Source organism: Nicotiana tomentosiformis, chromosome 2, assembly GCF_000390325.3.
Source record: "Nicotiana tomentosiformis chromosome 2, ASM39032v3, whole genome shotgun sequence".
Taxonomy (NCBI): domain Eukaryota; kingdom Viridiplantae; phylum Streptophyta; class Magnoliopsida; order Solanales; family Solanaceae; genus Nicotiana; species Nicotiana tomentosiformis.
In genome coordinates, this window is record NC_090813.1 from 173028086 (window position 1) to 173054505 (window position 26420).

The window sequence follows — 26420 nt, forward strand, 5'->3', positions numbered from 1 at the left end:
TGCTAGAGAAGTCAAACAAGTTATGTTGTGTTTGAATTACTTGTTCCACTTCAGACCATGAAAATGTGTGTAATTTGAGACTTTAAAATGAAGTAACTAATTAATGAATTGGTATTATATACATGATCTCCTTATTGTCTAAGTAACGAAAATATGAATTCTCCTTATTCATAAGTGAGATTGGGTAGAAAGTATCTAACAGGCTTACTTGACTGGGTTCACTCGGTTGAGCGCCGGTCGCGCTCCACAAATTTGGGGCGTGACACTACATGAGATTTCGAGTCCGATATGAGGAGTAAATACCCGTACCTCTTTACCAGTTCAGATACATCTCTACGCCCATTCGAGGGCGAACGTTTCTTATAGAGGTGGAGAATGTGATGACTCGATAGGTCATTTTGAGCACTAGCTCCTTTTTCTATACTCCGAGACCTCTCATAGATTAATTTGGTTATTTATGACTTGCATATATAGTCCGTGATGATTTCCGGATAGGTTGTGTGAAAAAATCAAAGAAAAAGTAATTTTTGGCTTAAAATGAGGTTTGAGTTGATCACGATCAACGTTTTTGGTAAACGATCTCGGATCGGTATTTTGACGATTTCGGTAGGTTCGTATAATATTTTTGAACTTATACGCATGTTTGGTTGGGGTCCCAAGTGACCTGAGGGCATTTCGGCGCATTATGCGAAAGATTGTAAAATTTGGTTTTAAACTTAAAATCCTTGAGTTTTGATGATCGATTCTCAATATTTGATGTTGTTTTGATGATTTGAGTAAGCAAGCTAGTTTATATGATGTTATTGCACTTGTGTGAATGTTCGGATTGGAGCACGAGGGACTCATGTGAGTTTCAGATATGTTATAGTTGATTTTGGAACTGTCGATGCTTAGCAGTTGCTGGTGTGAAGTTGCAGGTCTCGCATGTGCGAGAATCTGATCGCAATTACGAACCTCGCATTTGCAATGTCATGCTCGTAAATTCGAACATGGACTGGGGCCTGGATCTTCGCAATTGTAAAGAAAGGTTTGCTTTTGCGAACTATGCTGTGATCGCTTTTGCGGCTCTTTGAGTCATATTTGAGACACGGTGTCATGTAGAGCAGCTTCGCATTTGCGAAGCTTGGCTCGTATTTGCGAGTGAGTAGTCCTTCGCAAATGCGAACATAATGTCACACTTGTGTGTACTGTAAGGCTGAGACACTGATCACATTTGCAATCAGCAGTTCGCAATTACGACATCTGCAGCTCGGTAAAAGTTGGAAAAAAATGGGACTTGGCTCATTTTACACCATTTCTCAACCCTAGACTCCATTGAAGCGATTTCTTGAGAGCTTTTTCTTCTAAGAAACTCTAATTTATTTTCCATTAATTCACATTACTTTTCCATGAATTTCTTCATCCAATCTATGAATTTCAAGCTAGAAATTAGGGGTTTTGGATAGAATTTAGAAATTTGGTAAAATTGAGATTTGGACCTCGAATTGAGGTCGGATTTCGAAACAAATGACATAATTGGACTTGGGGGTGAATGGGTAATCGGGATTTGGTTGGAATCTCGAATTTTGACCAAGCTAGCCCAGGGTTGACTTTTGTTGACCTTTTCATATAAGATCAAAATTGAACTTTTTCATTCGTGGGTAGTTTCTAAAGCCTGTTTTGGATTGTTTGAATGATATTTGGCTAGATTCGGTTGGTTTACAGGCTTGTTCTAAAGGAAAAGTCGTGGTTGATTGTTGATTGGATTCCAAAAAGAGGTAAGTATCGTGGTTAACTTTGACTTGAGAGAATTAGAACTTGATTGGTCTATTTGCTACGTGATTTATGTGTGGGGACGGCGTATAAGCAATATGACGAGTGCATATGTGTTTTCATGGGTTAACCATGTACCATGCTTTTTATTCATACCATGCTTTTTTTATTCCATGTTATTACCCATTCGGAGCTTTAAGTGTTACTTGCCTTGTTATATTCATGCTTTCATTTGTTACATGTCTTAATTTGATATATGTTTTCCTATATCCGTATCTTTATTTATTGATTGCCTTTACGTGCCTTATGTTTTGTATGTTGAAAATAACCGCATTTATTTGTCTTATGTCTTTATTTGTTTAATTCCCTTATTGCATTTTATTGTGAAATACGCTATAGTTGGTTATAGTATTGTACATACATGTTTATATATATATATATATATATATATATATATATATATATATATATGGGATCGGATTGCATGCCACAACGGATATTGAAATGATGTTTGTGATCGGGTTGAATGCCGCAACATATATTGATATGATATTTGGAATCGAATTGCACGCCGCAACGATATTGATGTTGTATATGGGATCGGATTTACGCCGCAACGGTATTGCTATATGTATATGTGTGGATCGGGTTGCGCGCCGTAACGGAGAAGTTATATTATGACTGTTCTTGAGTCTTGGTTCGATATCCGGGTTGTATTGTGAATTTGAGCATAGATGATATTCTGGGACCCTATATTATGTATTTTCTTTTTTGGTTTTCACGTTAATCGTTGTCGCTCTATTCTTCTATTGTTTTTACTTATACTCGTATAGGTTTATTGTGAGTTCCTTGTTATAGCCTCGTCACTACTTTGTCGAGGTTAGGCTCGGCACTTATGAAGTACATGGGGTCGATTGTACTCATACTACACTTCTGCACTTTTGTGCAGATTTTGGTGTTGGTCTCAGTAACGTTTAGAGGAGGCTTGCCCAGACTGTCATTTATCCGGAGACTTGAGGTAGAGCTGCACGGCATTCGCCGACCCTGAAGTCCCATTCTTATCTTTTATACGATTTATTTCATTGGGATAGTTGTATTTTATCTCGGACCTTGTTTGTAGCACTTTTAGCAGCTCATGTATTTGTGACACTAGTGTCTGGTTGTAAATTAGACTGTGTTGGTTTTAGTTTATCATATTATCAGTATTTCAGACTTAGATTCTTATTTGTTTGCTTTTAAATTACTAAAACTGGATAAGTGTTGGACTAGGGTTGGCTTGCCTGGTAAGTGAATGTTAGGCAGCATCACAACCCCGTAGTTAGGATTTTGGGTCGTGACAAATATGGATTAATGTAAAACATTGACAAATTAGAGAGTTTTCATATATTAATCCTTTCTTATTTTTGTTCTTTATTTACAGTGTTCCTCTCTTGCCTTTAGGAAAAAAGTGATTTTAAGATTTTCCAAAAATAAAATAAGTGGCCCAATTATTAAAAAGAATAGAATATGATATAAATCACAGAAGAAAATATTCAGTAAAAGTGCAAAATGCAGAAAATATTCTTATTTTATAATTAGTGAAATGTTATTTAAACAAAATAATTAAAAAAAGATAAAAACTACAATAGACAAACAATCTAATATATTTTTTAAATATATTTTCTGCAAGGGGGTAAAAACGCCTTAAGAGATGAGATAATATACACAAAAATGTTAATGCTAATACTAGAGTCTTTTCCGTTGAGGTCATTATGTTGGGAGCAATTAATTTTTATTTTTTTGGTAAATCTTCGGATCAAACTTTCCTCCTTAAGTTTCCCTGTTTACTCGTAGAGTGGAAATATTTTTATGATTATAAAATCATGGAAAGACTTGCGAAATAAAAAACATGTTACCATTTCACTGACGTATTCAACCAAAAAGAATAGTCATAGTATTAAGCAAACTACTAAGCTGAACATACTAGAAATAGAAAAATGTCAAAGAAGATTAAATATATATTCAAAAAAAAAAATAGCGACATACAATTCTATTGAATTAAAATTTTGATCCAATAAAAATATCCACTAAGTTCTAGGATATAAACACTTACTATCTCACTTTTTAACCAATGATCTGTAAATGTTCTTTGGATCAGTTATTCCTCCTCAAGTTTTCTTGCTTCCTTGTCGTCGGCACCAACATTTCTCTATCTCCTGTTTACTTGTGACCAGAAATAGTTTTATGATAATAAATCATGGATAGACTTGCGAAACAAAAAAATGTTACCATTTCACTAACCTATTCAACCAAAGAGAAAAATAATCATAGTATTAAGCTAACTACTCAGGTGAACATACTAGAAATAGAAACATATCAAAGTAGATTAAATAGCAACATACAATTCTATTGAGTTAAAATTTTGATCCAATAAAAATATCCACTAAGTTCTAGGTTATAAAGACTCCTTATCTCACTTTTTAATCAATGATTTGTAAGTGTTCTTTGGTAATATAATTTTCACATGTATTTTATAGAATTAATTCCAGGCTTGGGTTATTGACTCTATATATCCAGAGATTCAATGAGACTGCCATCAGGTAAGTGCCAATGTCCCAGATCCCCATCTGCCTTTGCCCGCCAAGAACCATCAGGTTTTATTTCAACTTCTGCCACTTTTTCTCCACAAGTTCGCAGCTGTACCACAAAAGCAAAAAAAAAAAAGCACAAATAAGAATGAAGTCTTTAAGTTTTACGCATTAATGATGTAAATGTTTACATATTATCACGGTCATTTAAAATAAAAGCACAAGTAACTGCCAATAATCAGTGAAATTAGTAACCTCAAAAATAAAGCAGATAACCTACTATAACAATAAGGTTGTTTTACATCGTCAGTGCATATAAATTACATCTATAAGGATAACAAGGATAATGGAATTAAGACCATAAGCAATAACTAGCCTTATCTGAGAAGTGAACAAAAAAGAGAATGACAAGGTTGGAACAGTGTATGATCACAAGAAATAACTAGCCAAACCTGAGAAGTGATCCGATTGAAATATGGATCTATAACGACATCCTCCAGAGAGTAGTTCTTGAGACAGATGGGGCATTGCCACTGCAATAATATGAACGATATTTGTTACTAAATATATCAGCTGTTTACATGACAAAGATTTTTTATCTGAAACTGATAGAAACTGAGATTATCAGGGTCCTAGATGCTTGCCTTCCTCGACCTTTGATTCATTTCAAGAAAGACTTCAAGATCAAAGCAACCCATATGGACACAAGGTTTGAATCGTCCGGCAACTTTAATTCTCGAACCACTCAGCTGTACATAACGAGAAAATCAAATACTCGTACTGTGTCACAAAGTGGTAAACTGGCAAGAAACCAACAAAGAATAAATCAAATCTAATGGAAGGAAATAATACAAATTAAATACATCCTATCCTCCCTTGATAAGGAATTTATCACATATTAGGAGGAGGAAGTTCATATAAAGTGAGCCAACATCTATCTATTAACACCCTCTGCTAATTTGTGGTCCACCATCTGTCTTGACAAGGTGATGCCTCAAACAGGGGCGGATGTAGCATATACTCGGCGGGTTCAATTGAATCCATAACTTTCGACGCGGAGTAAAACTTTATATGTAAAAATTTATTAAAATTAAAAAATAGTAGAGATGAACCCATAACTTTAAAAATATAATGGGTACAATGCTAAAAAAATTTTAAATGGATCCGCCTCTGGCCTCAAAGGAATAATAAGTCTAAGCTTTGAAGACATAGATCCACTGTTTCTTGTTTTAAACAATCATATAAAAACTTAAATCATGTCTGATGCAGAAATAATGCGCAACGCAGTTTCTCTTGTCGCATATGAAGAGACGTCTAGGAGTAAGCTACTGCCACTTGGTGCAACTGCACAATCTGGAAGCTTCAAGCTTGACTGTTACATCATACATACGAAAAAAAATAGAGAGAGAGTGTGTGTGTGTGTGTGTGTTTGTGAGAGAGTGAGAGTGTGTGGGTGAGAGAGAGAGAGAGAGAGAGACAGAATCAAGTTGTTTGCAGGATAAGGATTCGGCAGTCGAGACATCTATATTTATCTCATTAAGAAGAGAGAGAGAGAGAGAGGGGTAACGATATATCCCATAGAATAAGCAATTTTTGTGTAATGTAACTATAGCATTTTAGCCGCTACCTAGGTAGTGAAAAAAAGAGGATAACAATCGGTATTTGCTTACAGGGCATCGAAGATTGACAGGAACAAAATCAGTAACCACTGCTTCAAGGTCAGGGTCGCTGTCAGCATTTTCAGTGGCTGTTCGACCACCAACACAACGGCGAACGCGAGCAAGAGCATCTTCAAATATCTCACCATCAGGCTCCTTAGGGATCATGTTTAGAATCTAGACAGAAAAGATAATGTTATTCAGACACCATAAGAGTCAATAACAGGACCAGGCACTTGTACATGTCCATTATTAGTCAACCTATATGTAAAGTCATTGTGTTGAACTTTGCTCAAGAGTCAAAGAGGCAACACAACTATGTGAGTCAAACGCAAAACATGTCTAAGAAACATAACCGGGCGATCTAGTCTCAGAGATCTCTGACTCTCGGTAATAACATCAGACACTGCTCGTCTAAGATAGATATAGTGCACACCTCTTAGAAACACACTATGCCGCTAATGGGCAATACTATAAAATAGGGAAAATGATGAGAAAATGTGATCACATACACAATAAATTTTTCCAAAATAAAATTTCAAAACTTCTCTGAAATATTTAATACGAGATTTGCTTTTGAAACAAATAAGTTGCAAGTGTATTAGAGAGATTTGGCTACCTGTTGGAAAGTACGTCGCTTTACAAGTCTAACCCCTAAGCAAAAGACACGGGCATCAAGTCCTCCTAATAAAATTTTGTTTATTCCATCTCTGGAGCACTGTGTGATCTGTTAAATAAAGCAAGGAATAAACATGAGAAGTAATCACGGAGAGTTTTGCCTTAGCAAAACAAAAACAGCACATATAATCATATATATACACCTAATCTGCCCCTCCCAAAAAGTAGAAGATGGCAGGGTATGCGCAACTGAATACTCACTATTGCACCATAATCTCGACCATTTGCACCCAACAATTGTGAGCCAGTTCTATCTATGCAATGCACTGGAATTCCTGTTGGTTCAAATATAAATGAAGTTACTGAACTGGCAAATAAATCACTAACAAAAATAAAAGTGTAGATCAATTTCTATCCAGTTTATGGAAATTGTAGTTTTCGGATTTAGCAAAAGACATTTTTCCAAGTTTCCTTGCACCAGTGAGTCATACAACTGCATATTATATATTAAAGCTGACAGTGCCTTCGCAATGGAGAGAAGAAACATATATAACATATGATATGCCTGACCCACAACGAATTACTGGAAAAAAATATACTTTCTTCATTTACTTAAGCAAGATATAATAGAGCATACCGTTGACCTGCAAATCAGCATGCTGTGGCCACTGCATCCTAAATTGTACCTTGTCATTGAGAAGCATGCACCAAGCCTGAAAATGTTATAAAACAAAAATTATGAATACAGAGTTCCTACTTAAACTCAAGTCATTATTCAACCAACAACCTGAAGATCATAATCCTGTTTCGCCGCTGTAGTGAGTTGAAAAGTTTTCTCAATCCTCTGTTCAATGTTTCTGCTGAAAAATTGCAAATGTAACAAGTGATTCACAACGGGTCCATTCTCGCATCACCACAATATAATGTGAATATGATAAGGCAGTAAGTTCACAGTAGAACAAGCAAAAAGGCAAACCAAAATACAGCATGAAGAGGACATTGAAGAAGAGTCATAATAGTCATGCCTAGAAAGCACATACAAAATTCTCCTAAGAGTAGTTTATATGTTTACAAATTTATTAACAGAACACCCCCTTAGCCCTAAAAGAATGCCATTATTACTATATAGTTAAACATATTTTTCTTTGACTAAGATTTTCACGCACTTTTTAGAGGCTTTAACTATAATAATATATATTTTTATGTACCTTTTAAATATGTGAATCTAATTTCGAACAATCTAAGAATCAACATCCAAATTCACTCTGAACATTTAGATTCACTGACCCTCATACCCCAAATCCCGCCATTCTATGGCTTTTGTGATAGAGGAAGTGCCACTCAACAGGTGAATCTTCCTATGTTCTAGAGTAAAACTTAACATAGAAAGCAGACAAAAGCATAACAGACAGGACGAAAGGAAGTCATATATTTTAGAAGCTCCATAACATTTGGATGTAAATGAAAGTAATTTAAGTAAGGTAACCTGTTTCTATATGAAGGCAGTCCTACAACAACAACAACAACAACATCAACCCAGTATTATCCCACTAGTGGGGTCTGGGGAGGGTAGTTTGTACGCAGACCTTACCTCTACCCTGGGGTGGAGAGGCTGTTTCCGTTAGACCCTCGGCTCCCTTCCCTCCAAGAACTCCCCACCTTGCTCTTGGGGTGACTCGAACTCACAACCTCTAGGTTGGAAGTGGAGAGTGTAGATCTCACAACCTCTATGAAGGCAGTCCTACATTGTGAAATATCATTCTTCACTTTTAAATGGACAAATACATCGGACCTACAAGACGGTGTAGATCTGAATGCCAACAGAAGATCTATATCACTTACTGATACACTAACTTGCATGTGCACAAGATACATGATTGAAGGAGACAAAGTAAGATCTCCTCATCTAATTCCCTTCTTTGTGCCTCTCATCTACACCAGTCATCAGAAGGGAGAAAATGGAATGGCACCAACCAACTTTTGGAAACCAAACCCCAGCCCTTCCTATCTTTTGAGGGTAAAGAAATAAAACTATCCTTTCTTAGTAACCACCAAAACAGGCATCAGAAACTCTCTACTCTGACTTTGTTGACTGATCAAGGAATTAACACCTTAAACATTGAAAGCTTAAACCCAGCAAAGAACAGTAACTGAACAATTTCGTGGACAGAATATCTTCACAAAAATAATAAGGTACAGGAAACTCACCCATCTGCAGGAACACCAGTAAAAGCCAACTTCACAGGATATAAAGGGTTTTCAATCATCTCCCAGAACCTGCATATATACAATTCAATCAGTGAATGTCAAAGCATTTACAATTCCGTATGTAGCGAATGTCAGAAACAAGTCAACAACTCAATGTGTCACTTAAGCACCCATATGCACGGAAAATGAAAGTGTGAGCTCTAAAGAGTCTAATAAAAACCCAGCTCTTTTAAGATTTTACTGCCACGCATTGGAGATCCCAGGTTAGCATCCACATCCTGTGTATGAATCTTTACAAATAGCAAATTACAGCGGAGAATTCCGCACTTACTATTGCTTCATTCTCATACATACTACTTAAGATTCACATATAATGGAAGACTAACAATAGCTCATTTGATAGAAGAAAAAAGCTGAAGATACGCAACAGTGATGAAACCAAGTAATGATTAGCTTAAAAGCTTCGAATCAGGAAAAAGCCTAAATATCTAATTCCTATGCCTAGAGATATCAGACCTAAAAAGAGAAAAATCTGAAATGACACTAACTTGCTCTACTAAATGGAATAATCCAGTCTGTTTATAGCTAATGTTCTTCCCCCACAAACCCAACGACCAAACAACAACCCCCCCTCCCCCCCCCCCCAAAAAAAAAGAAAGGGGGGAAGAAAGGATAATTGAGTATACATGACTCCATGGACTATGGCCTTTAACAGAGAAAAAAACAGAATGGGCTTGCATCATAACATCCTGTGTTTTAAGAAAATCTCATGAAGCAAGGTGTAAACAGAGAATAAGTGATACTTACGGGTCCGCACGACTCAATCTGCATAATTCGCAGTAAAAAGTCTCAGGAGGATTTGGCGGAGCACCCCCCTCAATGGGCTTTTCTGGAATGATGACACAACTCACATGTTGCCATGTGCGGCATCTTTTATCTTCACACTGCATGTGAAATTCCTTAATAAGACACAAATGAATTGTATTGACTAACAATTTAAATTTATATAGGATAATGTAAATAATTTTTACACAAATTAGACCTATTGTAGCTGGTCGCCTGCCTTATTTATCAGGTTACTAATCCCACTTATTATTGTTACTTGCAGTTATCTTTTGGGTAGAGGCTTAAATTAGAGGAAAAAATCCTTATATAAATTCCAGATGCTTAGCATACAAAAAGCAATTAGGCATTTTCTTTGAAACAGAATGTGAAGATGACAGGATCCTTTCCTCAATCAAACAATCCACAGGAATTATTTTTGCATGTAAATGTTTATTTCTCATAATTAAGGAAGATGAAGGGATTCAGTACTGAAGTAAAACCTGAATCATTGTTTCAGTTTGTAATGAGCTTCCACATGGACATCGAATCTTCATCTGGTAAGAATCTTCAATTTCCTCTTTTAACTTAACATTATTGCTATCTGAGACAACTTGTGACTTAAACTCTTGCATTTTTCTGGAAGAGGCAAGAAAACATCACTATCACAAATCAAAGAATTTCCGAGTGACATGTACGGGGCAACAAGAATCACACTTCTGCTTCATCTAAGTTCACTAAGGCAAAATTAATCAGAAAGAATCGTGTCCACCTATGAAATGAGGAAGTAAAAACAAGCTTATTTCACCATAAAGCTCTACAATAGGCTCTTCTCTCCTGTTATTTTCTGTTGCTCCCTTAAAGAACATATACACCCTAGAATCACTCGGAACTTCTTGAACACACTGGTGTATACCTGAAACTCATAGGAACCAGTTGACGTGCCAAGTTCTTGTCAATTGAATCATCACTTCCATCAATTACCCAAGTCATTGGAAGTGTTAAATTTCTACAAAAAGAATGAAGACTTGTGAAGTCAGCACCTAATAATTCTTCAATAATCAGAAAATGTTGGTATAGTTTTTTAAGAACAGATGGCGAGACAACAATACATCAGAGGAAGAATTAAGACATGTATGTACCGCTCAACACGCTTGCATTTGCAGCGGTTCATCATATTCACTGTATAAACATCAAAAAGGATGTCAATGTCCTTTGCCAGTTTTGGTATCTGATAACCTGGTATGATGTCCCAGATTTTTAACACTTGATAGTATGTGGAGTTCTCTAGCAGAATATCTACTGTCCAAATCAGCTTTAGGTACTTGACACTGTAGATCTCCAATAGTTCAGATGAATTCCCCCCATTATTGTAGAAAATGTTGTGCTTTCCTGACATGCGCCAACCACTTGAAAGCTTCACCAAAAGGGAAATCACTTCTTCACGGATCATGGCATCTTTAATTCGAGCCAAGGATTTTGAGAAATCCTCACTAAAGAGAACCTGCAATTTCCCCAAATTGAAAACAAAATAAAAAAATTAATCCCTGGAAAAGAAAGAATACCAAAAACACTTACTAGCAAAATCCAAAATCAACAGATGAGCTTTTTGGCCATCCCAAGAAACAAACAAACATGCGAGAAGTACTTTTCGCCAATGAGTTACACAACAAAGAAATGGTAATGCTTTCAAATTTTCCAAAGTAATCAATTGGCTCAAAAAAAGAAAAACATCCATTATAAGCCAGATGAAGGAGCATACCTTCCACTAGGCTGTTTCGAATAGAGGGGAGTCCATGCTGAGTAAAGTTTCAATCTGGCCAACTTCAATGGTAGCGCTCAAGATCGCTTGAGTCAAACTCTTGTCTTCATGAACATCAAAGAAACAACCACGAGCCTTGGAGTCAATGACTAATTGCTTCCAAATGGAACCACTGTTAACCAATGTTGTGGCATTCCCTAATATCCAAAGGCAGAACCTGTGTACAAAGCCAATGAAACAACTAAGAGCATGCTCATCAATTGTCCTATAACTGAATTACCACCAAAAGATGGCAGTATAATCATCCTCAACATTCAATAATTTTACATGTAACAGTGTTGTCCAATAAATTAGTACCTTGCTCGAGTCAGTGCTACATTTGCTCTCTGACGACTAGAAAGGAATCCCACTAATCCACTCCCATTACCACGAACAGTGGAGATAATAACCACATCTTCTTCACAGCCTTGAAAACCATCAACAGATCGTACATTCACTGAGAAGTAGCTATTGACATCTGTGCTATATTTCTGTCCAAGTTTTTGCTGAATTGCAAAAACTTGAGCCTTGTAGGGAGATATACAACCAACAGAAACCTTTTGCCTTGAAGCAACAGATTCTATAGTTGGGAAAAAATAAATCAGATTTTCCAACACGATTTCCAAGCTAATCAAAATACAGAACTGAAAACATGAAAAATTCATTATAAGCATAAATGAAGTACCTGAAAGATGAAGTATTACCTTTATAAAGGTTGGCAACGATCTCAGCAATGACATAAACTTCTGCCATATTTCTTGTGCTGTGTTTGTTATCATACTCCTCTTTTCCACTGCTTATGTTAATAAATGAATAGGAACCGAAAATGTTTCCTTTAAGAAATCTCTTCTCATACATTGCTTCTTTCACATTCGGACCATCCATAATTTTGTTTTCATAGAACTCTCTATTTGGAAACAAACTAATTGCAGGATGCATCCTATATTGAACATTAAGAAGGTGCTTCTTGTGCCCTATTATTACCAGCCTCTCAAATAAGCTCCTTCCAAAGTCAGCCTTCTCAGAGATCTGTCAATAATAGACACTATGTCAATGATATAAGAGCAACAAAGCCAACTTTTAGGAAACAAGTATCATAATAACAAGATTAACAGAAAACCTTGCTCTGAACCATTGCAGGCAATTGTTTCTCATCCCCAATAAGTATGGCATGACGGATACCAGGGAGCTGTAGGGGAATAATGGATTCACATTCTTTCAACTGAGCAGCTTCATCAATTACCACCATCTCCAGAGGGATCATTCCTTCTGTGTACAATTTTGAGGAGCTAGAAGCAGTGCAGAAAATCAAACATGCACCTTTCAGACAAAAACTTCGAATATCAGTGATATTAGGAAGAGAGATTCTCTCGCTAAGAGATTTCAATATTTTGATGCTTTCTGTTTTAGTTGCATACATATTCCGAAAATGTCTCCCATTATTCCTTGTAACAATTTCAACTCCATACAGAATTTCTTTTGACCTTTTGAATGTTGCCACAGTGCGGAACAGTGTTCCAAGAGTTTGAAGCATCTCAAGAACTCTGATCATATCTTTAACTACTTCTAGTGGAAGGAAAGAAGTAGGAAGATAAGTGTACAAGCTTGTTAGACAAAATGTCAACTGCTCCTGGATCCTTTTGAATTTATTGATAACAAACTCCTCAAATGTCCAACTACCGTCTTGTTTGTTTCTTGCCTCCCCTTCATTCTGAATGCTCACAGCAGAATTGACCTTGTTCGCATTGCCAACTGATCTCATTTGCGAATTTTTTTCATCGTTTGATATCTTCTCGTTATCTTTTAAGGTCTGATGGACGAATGTTTTCCGCAGCTTACTCTTCCTATTCTTATCTAGTCCTTGATCATTTATACTTGTAATCCTTGCTTTCTCTTCCACCTCAACATCATCCGTGTTATGTTCCTTATATCTTTTTCTTTTCCCAAGTATTCACGGTATTGCTCTTCAGGATCTTCAAGAAAAGATACCATGGACAGTATATGATTTTTCCACCCATGATCAGGAGACAGAGAGCTCCCAAGAGCCGCAACACGGTTATCAAGAAATACATCGAACAGGTCTTCATGATCATCAATGCCCATTCTTTTCCCATTACCAAATAGAACTATATCTCCTAATCCGTATGTTTCATATTCCAGACCATCCTGTAGTAGTTGCATCACCCTCTTTATAATTCCGAAGACAGCAATGTTTGTGGGAGCACAAGTCAAAGTTCTGCATTTCATTTTAAACAGGAGATAAAGTAAGGAAGCAACTGTTTTTGTTTTGCCAGTTCCTGGAGGACCCCAAACTAGATTAATAGCATTCCGGTGGCCACATTCTCTTGTAGCAATACAACTTATAACAGCCTCTTGTTGAGCATTATCTAGCCCAAATGACTCAATGGTAGTCCTGTGATTTGATATGGCACTAGCTTTCGTTTCACTGAAGGAGCAAAGAACACACTTCTCTTCATCCTGCAAAATAATTGAAATTTACTAGACCTTAATCAAGGAAAATTGTAGATCAAAACTAATAGGGAAAGAGTCCATAAAATATTCCTTCAGAATGGCTGCAACAAGAGTAAGAGAGACAGAAATTTACTTACAACACTTGGATCAACTTTCAGCACAGTCCTAATTATGTTCAAGTTGGCACTTTCCATGTCTGAATTCAAAGCTTTCCATATTCGAATATTCGTTGTAAGATTAGAAAGGTAAACAATGAAGAGTCTGTCTCCTCGTTCACCCTTTTCCCTGTCTGGTTTTTTAAATGGGATAGTCTTCGAAGACAGGATAGATAGCCTGTCTGAACCTACATCTTTTCCTTGTACTAATGCAATGAGAAATGATCTCTTTGGTCTGTTGAAATCATCAATGCTTTTCGGCCTCACATCTGATAGTGCAATCAGATCTCCAACCCCTGGTTCATATGTTTTTCTAACTCTTTCTCCCTCGCTAGCTCTATTTAACCAAATGTTGTAGTATAAAGCCCTAGGAGGCTTAAAATCTGCTGATGATTTGACATCAATAACCTCAAGTGCAGGAGATTGCCAGGCAGCTCTCACGCCTGAGAGCAAATCAGCATGTGTTTCTTCGATAAGCGGACTGATGAATGAATGGAAGTAATGATCAGTTGACAAGAACGTCTCAGGAATTTGTTTAACCTGACAAATTTGAATACAACTAACTCTTTAGCAAATCGCACATATATCAAAGTATGAAAAATACACAAAATATCATTTCAAACCACTACGTTTACCAAGGAAGAAAGCAGGGATCTCCAGAAACGTAAATGCTCAGGGCCTTGCTTCCAACCATTGTTTTAAAAGACATGAGCGCGAGGAAAGATGTTTTACTTAATAGGATACGAGACCTTAGCTCCAAGCATGGAGTAGAAGCCCAATAGATCTCTAAGGGGAGAATTCATAGACAATCCCAAAACACACGAGCGCGAAGACAACGTTTAACTTAATAGGAGACGGGACCTAACCTCCAAGCATAAAGCATAAGACCAGTGGATCTCTAAAGGCAGAATTCATAGACAATCCCCAAGCATACCAAAAAATTTCATTTACACCTCGACTGAGGTCATGACTTATAGGCCAGCGAACATTTGTGCAAAATGTGCCTATTAGACATGACTTTGCTATGGTTGAGCCAGGAATTTTAAATAGGGAATTCAAACAATTCAAACCTGCAACCTAAAGCAATTTTTGGATTACATTACCTTATGCACGAAAAAAACTGTTTTTGCCCTATTTACGTAGTATAATTTTGTCACGATTCCCCACCTTAATTGAGCGCGTATTGCCAGAAAATGTGGAATTTTCACTGAAAAAATGAATTTCCAGACATTTCCGGCAACTAATTTTCTTCAACTCATTTCTCCTTTTTCTTCTCAACACCCTCATTCATTTTTCCAGATTCAAACTCCATTTTCCACAGAAGTTTCCACATAATGTAACAAATCTCATTCCCTCATAGTTCCCCTTACAAATTCTTTAAATGCAACATATGCCAAAATTATCAGAAATCTGCATAACTTCGCCTCTGCAACGTAGTCATTAACTATGCACTTTGTGCTCTGATACTATAAAATCTTATTCAGAAATAATATTAGTATAAAAATCTCAATTAGCTATAGGGTTTTACCACTTTTCTCTCTTTTTTTTCTCCCTTCATTTTTATTTGTTATAGTGAGTCCATTTTTCTTCCTCCCCCTACTCCTCTCTTCATTTTTATTTTTGTCCATTTTCTCCCCCCTCAAAGAAGAAGAAGAAGCTGGTGTATATTTTGCCTATTTTTTTTGTTTCTTTCTGTTGAATCCTTTTTTATTTTAATATTGGTCCTAATACCCCATGTCAAAATCCTGCAAAAGAGAAAACTATTTTTCTACTCCCAAAAACTAGTTGTAGCAACTAGCAACACCCGAACTCCTTCCAGCGTGAGTTCTGGCAAAGGAGGGAAGAAAAATAATGAAGAGAAAGAAAAAGAAAAGAATAAAAATGTAAAACAAAAATAAAAAGAGTAAGAAAACATTTTTAATAACAAAGAATGCCATATGGCAAAAAATCACTGATTTGGACTCTTTTTTTTTTTTTTCCTCACGCAATCTCTTTGGTGTAAAACACTTTAGTCTTTTGGTAGAATGCGATAAAATAATGTATACATTAATTTTGTATATTAATAATATCTTGTTTGGTATACTATTTAAACTTATGTATTATTAGTTATGCATTCTTTAGTATTATTCTATGCATAACTAATGCACAAAAACTATGGTATTAATAATGCAATGGGTTTTAATGCATGCATTAACTTAGTTAAAGACAAAAATGTCCTTCAAAGTTTATACTTTTAAAATATGCTATTATATTAATGCAAATTTGACGTAAAGTTTGATGCTGAAATTATTTCCGTTATTTATATCTATACTCTTCCAAGTTATTCATTGTAAATTTATAAATTTGTATTCTACTACTACGTACTGTAATGCACTTGTAATCAACTTATTTTACTTTTATTTTTTTAATTCAAGCTTTCTTTGCCTAATAATCCAAGAAAGTTGGAAAATAAAATTATGTCCCTAGTAGATAAATAAATACTTAGCATATTTTCTTTTTTATAAATAAATATTCAGTTATATACTACAATATATGTACACAAATCAAATAATTTTTTAAAATCTTTTCATATAAAAACATTCATCAACATATATTTCTTGTAAAAAGATAAATTGATGGACTGGTTATGAGGGTATTTTTGTAAACAAATAATTTTTTTAGAAATTATACAATGGTTTAATACATTAAACCAAAGAATAGATAATAAATATGTCAGTATAACTAATACATTATATTCAACATTATTCTTATGCACCCTACCAAACGACCCCTTAATTAGGTGCTAGATGGCACAAAAAGGTGGTATTAACACTTAAAATTAGTTGAAGGGTCAATATGAAAAGTTTTTGACAAGTTTAGAGGTTGTCTCAGGATTTGTCATATTTAAACTTTACCATTTTATATGTTAATAAAATGACATTGTTATATAAAAATGGAGAATGTATTAAAATAAAAATAGTAAAAAACTCTATAGCAAAACAAAAACAATGCTTGGGAGTTAGGACGATGTTAATTAGGAGTATAACTCTATAGTATAAGGTAATAAACTAACCAAAACAAAAGAAAAGAAAAACACGAGTGCTATCTACAGCTAGAAAAGAAACTGTTGGGACAGAAATAATTCTTAAAGATTTTAGTCTAGCGGAAGAAATAATTCTTAAAGATTCTAAGTTCTAACTTATATTAATAAAATGCTATAACAAGTTAAACTATAGTATAAGAATTAGTGTAAAGTATATATAACTGAATTCAATAACAATTGCAAGAAAGATTAGAACCTTGTCTTTGAGAAGATCTCTGTTCAGGACATGAGCTAAAGACCAAGAAAAAATCACATCTATCAAGCCTGGAATAATTACTCGTTCTGTTTTTTCCCTTATTCGAACACCTTGTCCCGTTTTCTCTCTTGCACATTCCTCTTCTTTGTGTGGAACAATATTTTCTTGCTTCAATGAAGCAAGTTTATCGAACATGGAGAATACTGCAAGTAAATAAATGATATTTTAGATAAATACTTTCGTTCAACTTGAAATGCATACAAGACCAAATATATAGTAGGAAAAAGTGTTTTTCCTACACTTTTCTGGTATTAGGATTAAATTATTTATGTTGCAAATCACTAGTGATCAAATCAAGGAAGATGAAGCAAATGAGACTTTAAAGGAAGTGAATGGGCTTGCAATTTATAAAGATGCGTGCAGTGGAAGAAGTGAAGTCATAAATGCACGGGGAAATGCGATTTTAGGGATTGTTTCGTTTTCTTCGTTAGGAATTGAAGATTAGGCTTTACATTTTCCATGATCTCCTTAATTATATTCTTCTCCTCTTTCACCTTTTCTCATTTGCCATGCACGAATGGTATATGCTCATATTTTCTTCGCATGCTAACTTCTAAGCCCCGTTTGGCCATAATTTTTGTCAAGTTTTTTTTTCAATATTTTTTTGGCAAATCCCAAAATTAGCCATAATATTTTTTTTCAATATTTCAAATCCCAAAATTAGCTCTAAACCTGTTTTTAGCACAAAATACCTCTATATGAATTTTTAACAATTTTAAATATTACCCCAAACTTTTGTATTTTATAAATAAAAAAAAAACACCATGTATTATGATCCAACTAACCACCATCTAATTACTATCATTTTCTTTTGGACCGATGGATCTTGTAATATTATTGTAATTTGTTGAATTATAATGGCTAGTAATTGTGTTATCAGCAGTTGATATTAAAATATCAGGTTATGGTTTTAGGATAGTATATTATGTAGTTCATTATAAAAATGATAATTTTGTGACAAACTTATCTATATTCAGGACTATAATTTGTGATAATGATAATGAATGGCATCGATGAAGGTTCTGCATATACACGTGATTAACAAGTTTGTTTGTTTGGTATTGTTGAGTATTTTTTATAGTTTTTAGAACTTATGGGTATAAGCCACATTTCATGTTTTTCAAAAAAAAATGAAATATGTATTGAAAAATTATGTCCAAACAGATTTTCATTTTCAAACCAAATTTCATCCAAATCAGATTTTTAAATTAAATTTGGGAATTTATGACAAACGCTAACAAAAACACTTCAGTAACTCGTTAAACTTTTAACTACACCAGAACTCTTTTAGAAAATGTATCTTTGTGTTCTAACCTTTCAACTTCTCTTTGGATTTATAAATGCTCAAATCATTCAAATTTCTATCATCTCTTCTATTTTACTAAAACAGAATTATTTGTCCGTCCAATTGCATATGTAATCATAGATATCTTCTTACTTCTCTCCCCCGGACTAAAAGCGAATTTCCACAAAGGTAAAGTGTGTAACTGAAAATTTGATCTTAATCCAAGGGATTCTTTATGCCTTCAGTTACTTGCCATGATAAGTTTTAAAAGGAGAAATTGGCATTACATGGTCATTCGAATATATGTTACTACAGCATTTTTGTTTTTGCCCCATTTCCTTTTTATTGCTTAGTTTTGCTGCACTTTATCTAGGAGAACAAGTAGAGTACGAATTTCCTGATTTACTTCATTTCAATGTGCATGTCATATACTAAATTGAGTTATTAAAGGTACCTTGTATTTTTGTTTAATACCTCAATTTGAAAATTTACAATGCACTCTACCTATAATACTTGTCGAAAACATGATTCTCAGCGAACCACCAGGTTAGGGGCCTGTTCTTGATTAGAAAAAGGACTACGTTCACTCCATGACTTCAGAGACACATAGGGTAGCATGATAATCAAAACTGAGGACCCAAGCCTCTCTAATTATCATGATATGATAATCAAAACTGAGGACCCAAGCCTCTCTAATTATCATGATAAACCACAGGACCCTTACCCCTACCCTCTCCATGACTTCAGAGACACATAGGGTAGCATGATAATCAAGACTGAGGACCCAAGCCTCTCTAATTATCATGATAAACCACAGGACCCTTACCCCTACCCTGGGGTAGAGAGGCTGTTTCCGATAGACCCTCGGCTCCTTCCCTCCAAGAACTCCCCACCTTGCTCTTGGGGTGACTCGAACTCACAACCTCTTGATTGGAAGTGGAGGGTGCTTACCACTAGAGCAACCCACTCTTGTCCAAGTTCAACTAATCAGAAGTGCTAATTATGCTGAATGAGATAGAGCCGTTAAATCTGGTTACCCCTTCATAAAAGCACAGATGAAAAAGAAATCAAAAGCACTCCTCTCAACTTATCATACGAAGAAGTTGTCTAATGAGAGAAAGATAGCATTGAACAGAGTTAATTACATGAAATGGATATCACACAGAGCTATAACTTTGCATCCAATGGAGAATAGTTATGAGAAGCTGCAAAACAACAACTTTACAGGTGTAGCAAGTCAAAGTTCATTAGTAACTTTGTGAAATGCATCAAGAAAAATCCATGCGTCCAAAATCAATTAGAACCATGTTATATAAGTACAAACTGTTCGAAGTGCCTGCATGTGGTGATTGTTAAAACAAGTCCCAGAAGAAAGCTAAAATGAACAGACAAATGCAAACTAAAATCATGATATATACTCTATTATGTAAATAACTATTCAATCTCCTTTCAACAAGAAAAAGGAAATCCATTAAAGGGTACTGAAACCTCAAGAAGGGCTATGCCAAAATCAAGAAGACAGGGCAAATAGATATGGATTATTGGAGTGTGGTACAAGTTTAGCATACATGGAAACTATACAGAGCACCCCAAGAACAATTGAATGTAACAGAGCTTTCAAGAATAGCAACCCTTCCACTGAACACTTATTCAAAGTAATTTCCTCGAGTAACAAGAACATATACCTGGAAGATAACAGTATCATGACACCAGAAAGCTCTAAATAAAATTCAAACATATCCATCTCAATCTTGTTGCAATTTCATTTTCAAATCACATCAAGATGAACTTTGAAGGAGTAGGGAAGGCTACTCTGGGAATTCGGATTATGATGGCTCTGGGAATTCGGATTATGATTGCTCTCAAAAAACCTTATTCAATTCATCAATCCAGCTAATCAAACTTATACTGTATCGCAATCACATTAATTGGACTTTTTTTCTTGGGTTGGAAAAGGAAATTATATATGTAATTTATGCTTCAGAACTGAAAGAGGAACCAATAACAGTGCCTATAGTCACAGGATCACTACAAAAAGAGGTACTAACAGAGGTACCAGATTGTCCAAAAGGTAGATTAGAGTTACTCCTAACTACTCCTAACTATCCGATTAAAGAAGTTCCTAGTTTGTCTGCCTCCAAAGCTAATGAGACAAACGATGGGAGGAACTGTCAACTACGACTTAATCGCAAGTAGTTGTGGCCAGCTTTTAACTACCCTGCATCCATTTTGTTCTATCTGGTTCTTCAACATTCATAGAATTCATCATACTCACATGTGAATCCAACTCTTCACAGGGAATTCAACTAATCCACTATGTTCTACACAGACCAATAGACCATGTATATATATGCAAAAAAAACTTTTAAGAAAAAATATAAATAGAATAGACCACAGCAACTCTGAACTCAGCATTTATATTTTCGCATCTGATCATGTATAGTTACCCTGTTTTTATACAGTTCATCAACCTACCACACCCAGGGACGGATGCAAAATTAAAGCAATGGGTATCGAACAAATATTAAATTTCAAATCCAGTAACTCAAATGATCAGTGGGTTCCGTGCATCCAAAACCCATAAAGTTTAAATCCTCTATCAACACCTCTGACCACATCCTTTTTTTCTCATCGGTATTCAAGACCAGCAATAGTTTGTGAAACAGAGGCGGAGTTCAAATTCACAAGCACATGAAAAACATAAAAGATAAATGAATAAACAAGCTAAAATGGAGCGTATTCCAAATTAATACTCCTTTTCTGAACAAAGACTATGCATTAGACATAAAACAAAAGTACATGATCCTGTATGCGTGGGTTCCAAAATTTCCTCAATTAGGAGCTTCTTTTATCTTCTTCCTAATACTGAGTCAAATTCAGCCAAACAAAAATTAAAAGAAGGAAACAGAAACAGCAAAAGATCGTGAAAACAAAAACTGAATTTAAAAAGCCCTAAGCTTATCCCCTGTGCCGTGGGTATCAAAATCATCATGATCCGAAATCAGAGATCCGAACCTGATTAATCAGGGTCCGGAACCGGATCGGTAGCGGTAGAATTTGCCAAAGACGTGGAGAGCAGTGACGAAGCCGATGAAGCAGAGGCTCATAACTAGGACGACAGTAGGGCTGATCTTGAGACCTGGCGAATCATCGGTGTAAAATCGGAGCATGTTGCTAGCGTTGCCTGAGCCAACGGCAGCGCCAGAGCTTCCACTTGCGGAGGAGGAACCGCTAAGCCTGCGGCGGCGCATGCCGGCTGTTGCGGCGGCAGAGCCGCGGGGTGCGGCGGTACCCGGACGGGTGCTGGAGGAGGAGGAGGCGGATTGGGATGAAGAAGAGCCTCGCGCCATATTTTGGGTGTTAGTTATCGAGAAGGTGGTGCAAGTGGGAAGAGTGATGAAATTTGAGAGAAGGTGAAAGTGTAATTTAATGGAAATTTTATAGCTTGTTTGGATGGATGTTACTCGTTGTATCCTATTGTATTGTTATCTCAAAATGATATTTATTTTGGTTGTTTCATTAAAATTGATTATATTATATTGTTAAATTCATTATTTCAGAATAATGAAAAGTCTCATTTTTTAAACAACTGATTTGGTGTGGTGGGATTGTTTCCTATTTTTCTTTTCAATTATGCCCTAACTTATTACTCAATAATTCTATTTTACCGTTTACCTTTTTAAAAAAAAAATTTAACTCCAAATCTCCCACCTATAACCTACTTTGTCTTCGTCCTTTTTTTTTCAGAACTTCTTCCGCTTCCAACTTGAACCTAAAATTGCTAATTTTGTTAGAATTTGCATGAATTTAATTGTTTAATCTATTGTTTAAGGCATATTTGGTGATAAATTAGTAGAAAGGGGGTTTTTAAAATTATTTTTATGCATAATTATTGATAAATTTAATATTTAAATAATTAAGGGTATTTTAGTAAACTTATCAGTTACAATACAGTACTATACAGTCAAACCAAACAGCAAAATATTATTTGACAACTGCAAACAATACAATCTATCCAAACATTGTATTTATAAAACGATACAATATAATACAATACAATATAACACAATACAATACATTATAAACGATAGGTAACAACCATCCAAACAAGATGTTAGGAGCTGTTGAGATGACGTGTGAGTTTTCATTAGTCATGCTCTTAGTTACGTGGATAAATATGAGTGCATAATGCACAAATAAAATATTTTCTTTTTTCAACCACAATAATATTTTTACATTGTTTAAACAATATATATATATATAAATCGATGTAATGTTTAAAAAAAGGAGGGGGGGGGGGGGGGGAGTTTTCAATAAAAAATCACATTATCTTGAAATAAATTTTTTAAATAAATAAAACGAGACAAGTACCCATTGAGAAGGAATAAAACTGTTTAGTAAAAAAACTCCTAAATACAAGAGAAAAATACGTTTTGACAAATACTTAATCAAACAGTCTTCCATTCCTAAAATTCATAATGTAAATAAAAAGTAAAATACATTGTCCAAAAAAATTAGATTGTCTTCTAATCTTAGAAATATATACAATATAACATAAAAATAAAAGTAAAATATCTTTCAAAAAATATTCTATAGCGAGCAACACGTACAATGTACGTGCATTAATTAAAATACCGTAATTGTTAATCAGTAGAATGGATAATGTGTTGTAAGTTATAAAGTTTATTTGGGAAAAGTGGACAATAATCAAAGAATTAAAATGCTATCAAGAAACGTAAAAATTGAATTTTATCTACAAGTAAGATATTCTCTAATTTTTCAGAGACATAGTTATTCACTCAAAAGAATTAAAGACCCTCATTTATCTAGACCAAACAATCACAAAATGTTTAAGGATAGGTCACTAAACTCTCCATTCTATTTAGTGAATAAAATTTATGTGAAAACGGTGGACGAACTCATGAAGATCAGAAGATCCAACGAAATTAAGCCACTCCTATAGGATTTGTGTTCATGAGGTAGAAAAACAATTCAATTGATAATATTAATTTTTATGATGCTACAGTTGCCTATTTTAAGGTGAATTTAATATTCATTCTTATTGTAGCCATGATATTTTTTATTTTTTATTTTACATGTAAATGGAGCTATTATCTTAGGTGAAAAGAAAATTAAAATATTAAATATGCGGTCTAGATTTAGAGAGAATGGCTTGAGTCATATTCACTAAAAGAGTAACCTAAGATTTTCATTTGAATGCGACCGATAAAAAATTAGTAGGTGTATGTGTTTGAGCATATTGGATTATTCAAGTTAGCTATTTCCTCTCATCTTTCTTTTATTACTAGCGTTATGGTACGCGCGTTGCGCGTGTACCCCATATTAATGAGTATAATTTTTTTTTAAATTATATAAATATTATAGTTGAGTTATAAAATAAGAACGGAAGAAAAAAGTATATGTTTTTGAAAGTGAACAATGTTGATACTATTTAGTTAAATGGACAAAAAATTCTTGTGTCTCTCTAGTACAAGTATTTGCTTTGCCATGAAACCAAAAATTCATATTTACTGATTATTTTTGTCGTTTAATTGCTATAAAAAGTTATTGTACTTTTTACAGCTTGTTTGGATGGTTGTTACGTATCGTTTCATAATGTATCGTATCGTACTGTATTGTATTGTACTATATCGTTTGATAAATACAATGTTTGGATAGATTGTGTCATTTGTCATTGTTTCATGATATCACGCACTAGCAATATGAAGAATAAGCTTGCAATATTATAAAGAACAATTATGATACAAGGTAAAATTATTATATAAAAAAGTAGAGTAAATGATAAAATAAAATTATTTAATAATAATGAAGGGTGACATTTAGAGAAAAAGACAAGGTAACGACGCGACCACATCAAATCGTCCTTTACATAAAGTAGCACATTTCGTCGTTATGTAACGACGGATTTAACGATACGATACAATAAAATTTAAGTAACAATCAAACCAAATATCGTATTTAAAGTAACAATACAATACAATACAATTGGTAACTAGGCAATTAGGATAATATTGAACCCATACATTTCTAATAATTTTCGATAAAGAGGTTATTTGTTTTGGCTTACTATATTTTCAAAAGAAATTATAGTTACATTACCAAATTCATCTAATGATTAATTTATATAAGATAAAATCTTAGATTTTAAAATCCTATTTCCTTCGTCCCAATTTACGTATCATGCTTCCTTTCTAATTTATCTCAATAAAAAATATCATACTTCCTTATTTAGAAATAATTTAATATTAAATTTTCCAATTTATTCTTAAGAAGATGATTTATAGGTGCATAAGCGTATATGGCTTGTTTTAGACCATAAATATCAAAAGTCTTTCGTCTTTCTTAAATTCCATGCTCAGTTAAACACTGCCAATAAGTTGGGTCCGAAAGAGTAAATATTAGTGTTTCCTACATAGCTAAAATAAAGAAAGATTTAATAAGTAAAATTTTATTTAATTTTAAAGTCCTAAAATATTAAAAAAATAATTAAACGATAATTTTGACCAAGGTAAAATTTATGTTTAAAGGATAAAAAAAATCGATCAACATTTCGTATTCAAGTTTCATTAAAAATAAATTTCATACAAAATTTTAATCAATCTTTTACTCTTTAAAAATAAATTTTACACTAGAATAAAATTATATCAATATCCTAAAGAGTAACATGCAAGGTATTATAATTATATTAATTAATTTTATTAAATATTAGGACTTCTCACGTTGTTCAAACAAGAAAAGATTTAAAGAAATACGTAGGAAGATTTACTTAAAACTAACTTAAATTTCTTATAAATTACAGTACAATTTATTGCTATTATTTTCAATACATAAATTTGAGTATCTTATATATGTTTCACTTATCGAATATTGTAACTGGGCTTTTGATTTAATATAGGTATATATTACAATATGTAAATAAAAACTTAAATTACATTGTAGCATTTATTATTACTATAAATTATTATAATTTTCAAAAGTAGGCATGTCGTTGTAAACTTACTTAAAAGATATTTTCTTACTAATGTCAACTACAATGTTTAAAGACTTAGAATTAGATCCATTTTTATTAGTAAATATCTAATGTACATGTAGGAAAGAAGCTATAATAATTTACACAATTAAAATAAGGAACAAATTTATGTAACCTAAATATTAGGAGTTTCTTAATAGTTTCAATAAGGAAAGATTTAATAATCAAAATTTTAGTTGATTTTGAAGTCCTAAATATTAAAAAATCAACTTAAGTTACAATTTGTACAATATAAAATTTATATTTAAAGGGTAAAAAAGGCGAACATTTCGCTAAGGGGTTTCGTGCTTTTAATATAGTATAGATATAGATATTTATTAAGGTTAAAATTTTAAATTCTTTTGAATTTAATTAAACGGTTGTTAGCTTTAGTTATAGTAGAATGTTAACCTTTTTTCTTATTATTCTTGAAAGAATATGTGGTACTCTTTTATGTGAAAATTAAATAATATATGCAAATTACAAAGAGTAAGTATTCAAGACAACAAAAATGAATTAATATGGATATACTTACAAAATAAGAGAAGAGGGTGAGAGAGAACTGAAATCACAAAGTTAATTAAATATCTTTTGCAAGCTAACAGTTATATAATTTATTTTTTAAAAAATATAATAGTAAAAATGCTTACTACTACTTATGAAATTTCATTGCAAAAGACTACCATAAAGTAGGGAAAAAACTTATGAAGATTG

General features: G+C 34.0%; 3 protein-coding genes across 5 annotated transcripts; all 3 read right to left on the minus strand.

Moving 5' to 3' along the window:
• Positions 1-4097: 4097 nt before the first annotated feature.
• Positions 4098-15910, minus strand: LOC104105095 (E3 SUMO-protein ligase SIZ1-like). 3 transcript variants are annotated; one of them, XM_070196327.1, is made up of 14 exons: positions 11388-11526; positions 10768-11129; positions 10542-10634; positions 10129-10264; positions 9611-9747; positions 8804-8872; positions 7383-7452; positions 7233-7308; positions 6857-6930; positions 6597-6704; positions 5990-6154; positions 4964-5068; positions 4772-4852; positions 4098-4428 (listed from the first exon to the last, which is right to left on the minus strand). In XM_070196327.1, exons 2-14 carry the CDS (start codon positions 11076-11078, stop codon positions 4297-4299), a joined length of 1557 nt encoding a protein of 518 aa, XP_070052428.1. In that variant the 5' UTR covers positions 11079-11129; positions 11388-11526; the 3' UTR covers positions 4098-4296. The 3 variants fall into 3 exon arrangements, with proteins under 3 accessions (XP_070052428.1, XP_018629283.1, XP_033514291.1); XM_018773767.3 differs by having other exon boundaries at positions 7383-7455; XM_033658400.2 differs by lacking the exons at positions 4098-4428; positions 4772-4852; positions 4964-5068; ... (7 more) ...; positions 10129-10264; positions 10542-10634 and adding exons at positions 11745-12006; positions 12131-12455; positions 12547-13904; positions 14036-14593; positions 14689-15910 and having other exon boundaries at positions 10999-11129; positions 11388-11604.
• LOC117278961 (uncharacterized ATP-dependent helicase C29A10.10c-like) lies at positions 13296-17526 on the minus strand. Its single transcript, XM_033658399.2, has 3 exons — positions 17332-17526; positions 14036-14593; positions 13296-13904 (listed from the first exon to the last, which is right to left on the minus strand). Exons 1-3 carry the CDS (start codon positions 17524-17526, stop codon positions 13296-13298), a joined length of 1362 nt encoding a protein of 453 aa, XP_033514290.1.
• Positions 17527-21432: 3906 nt separating this feature from the next.
• Positions 21433-22118, minus strand: LOC104105094 (protein transport protein Sec61 subunit beta). Its single transcript, XM_009613336.4, has one exon. It carries the CDS (start codon positions 22024-22026, stop codon positions 21700-21702), a length of 327 nt encoding a protein of 108 aa, XP_009611631.1. The 5' UTR covers positions 22027-22118; the 3' UTR covers positions 21433-21699.
• Positions 22119-26420: the final 4302 nt, after the last annotated feature.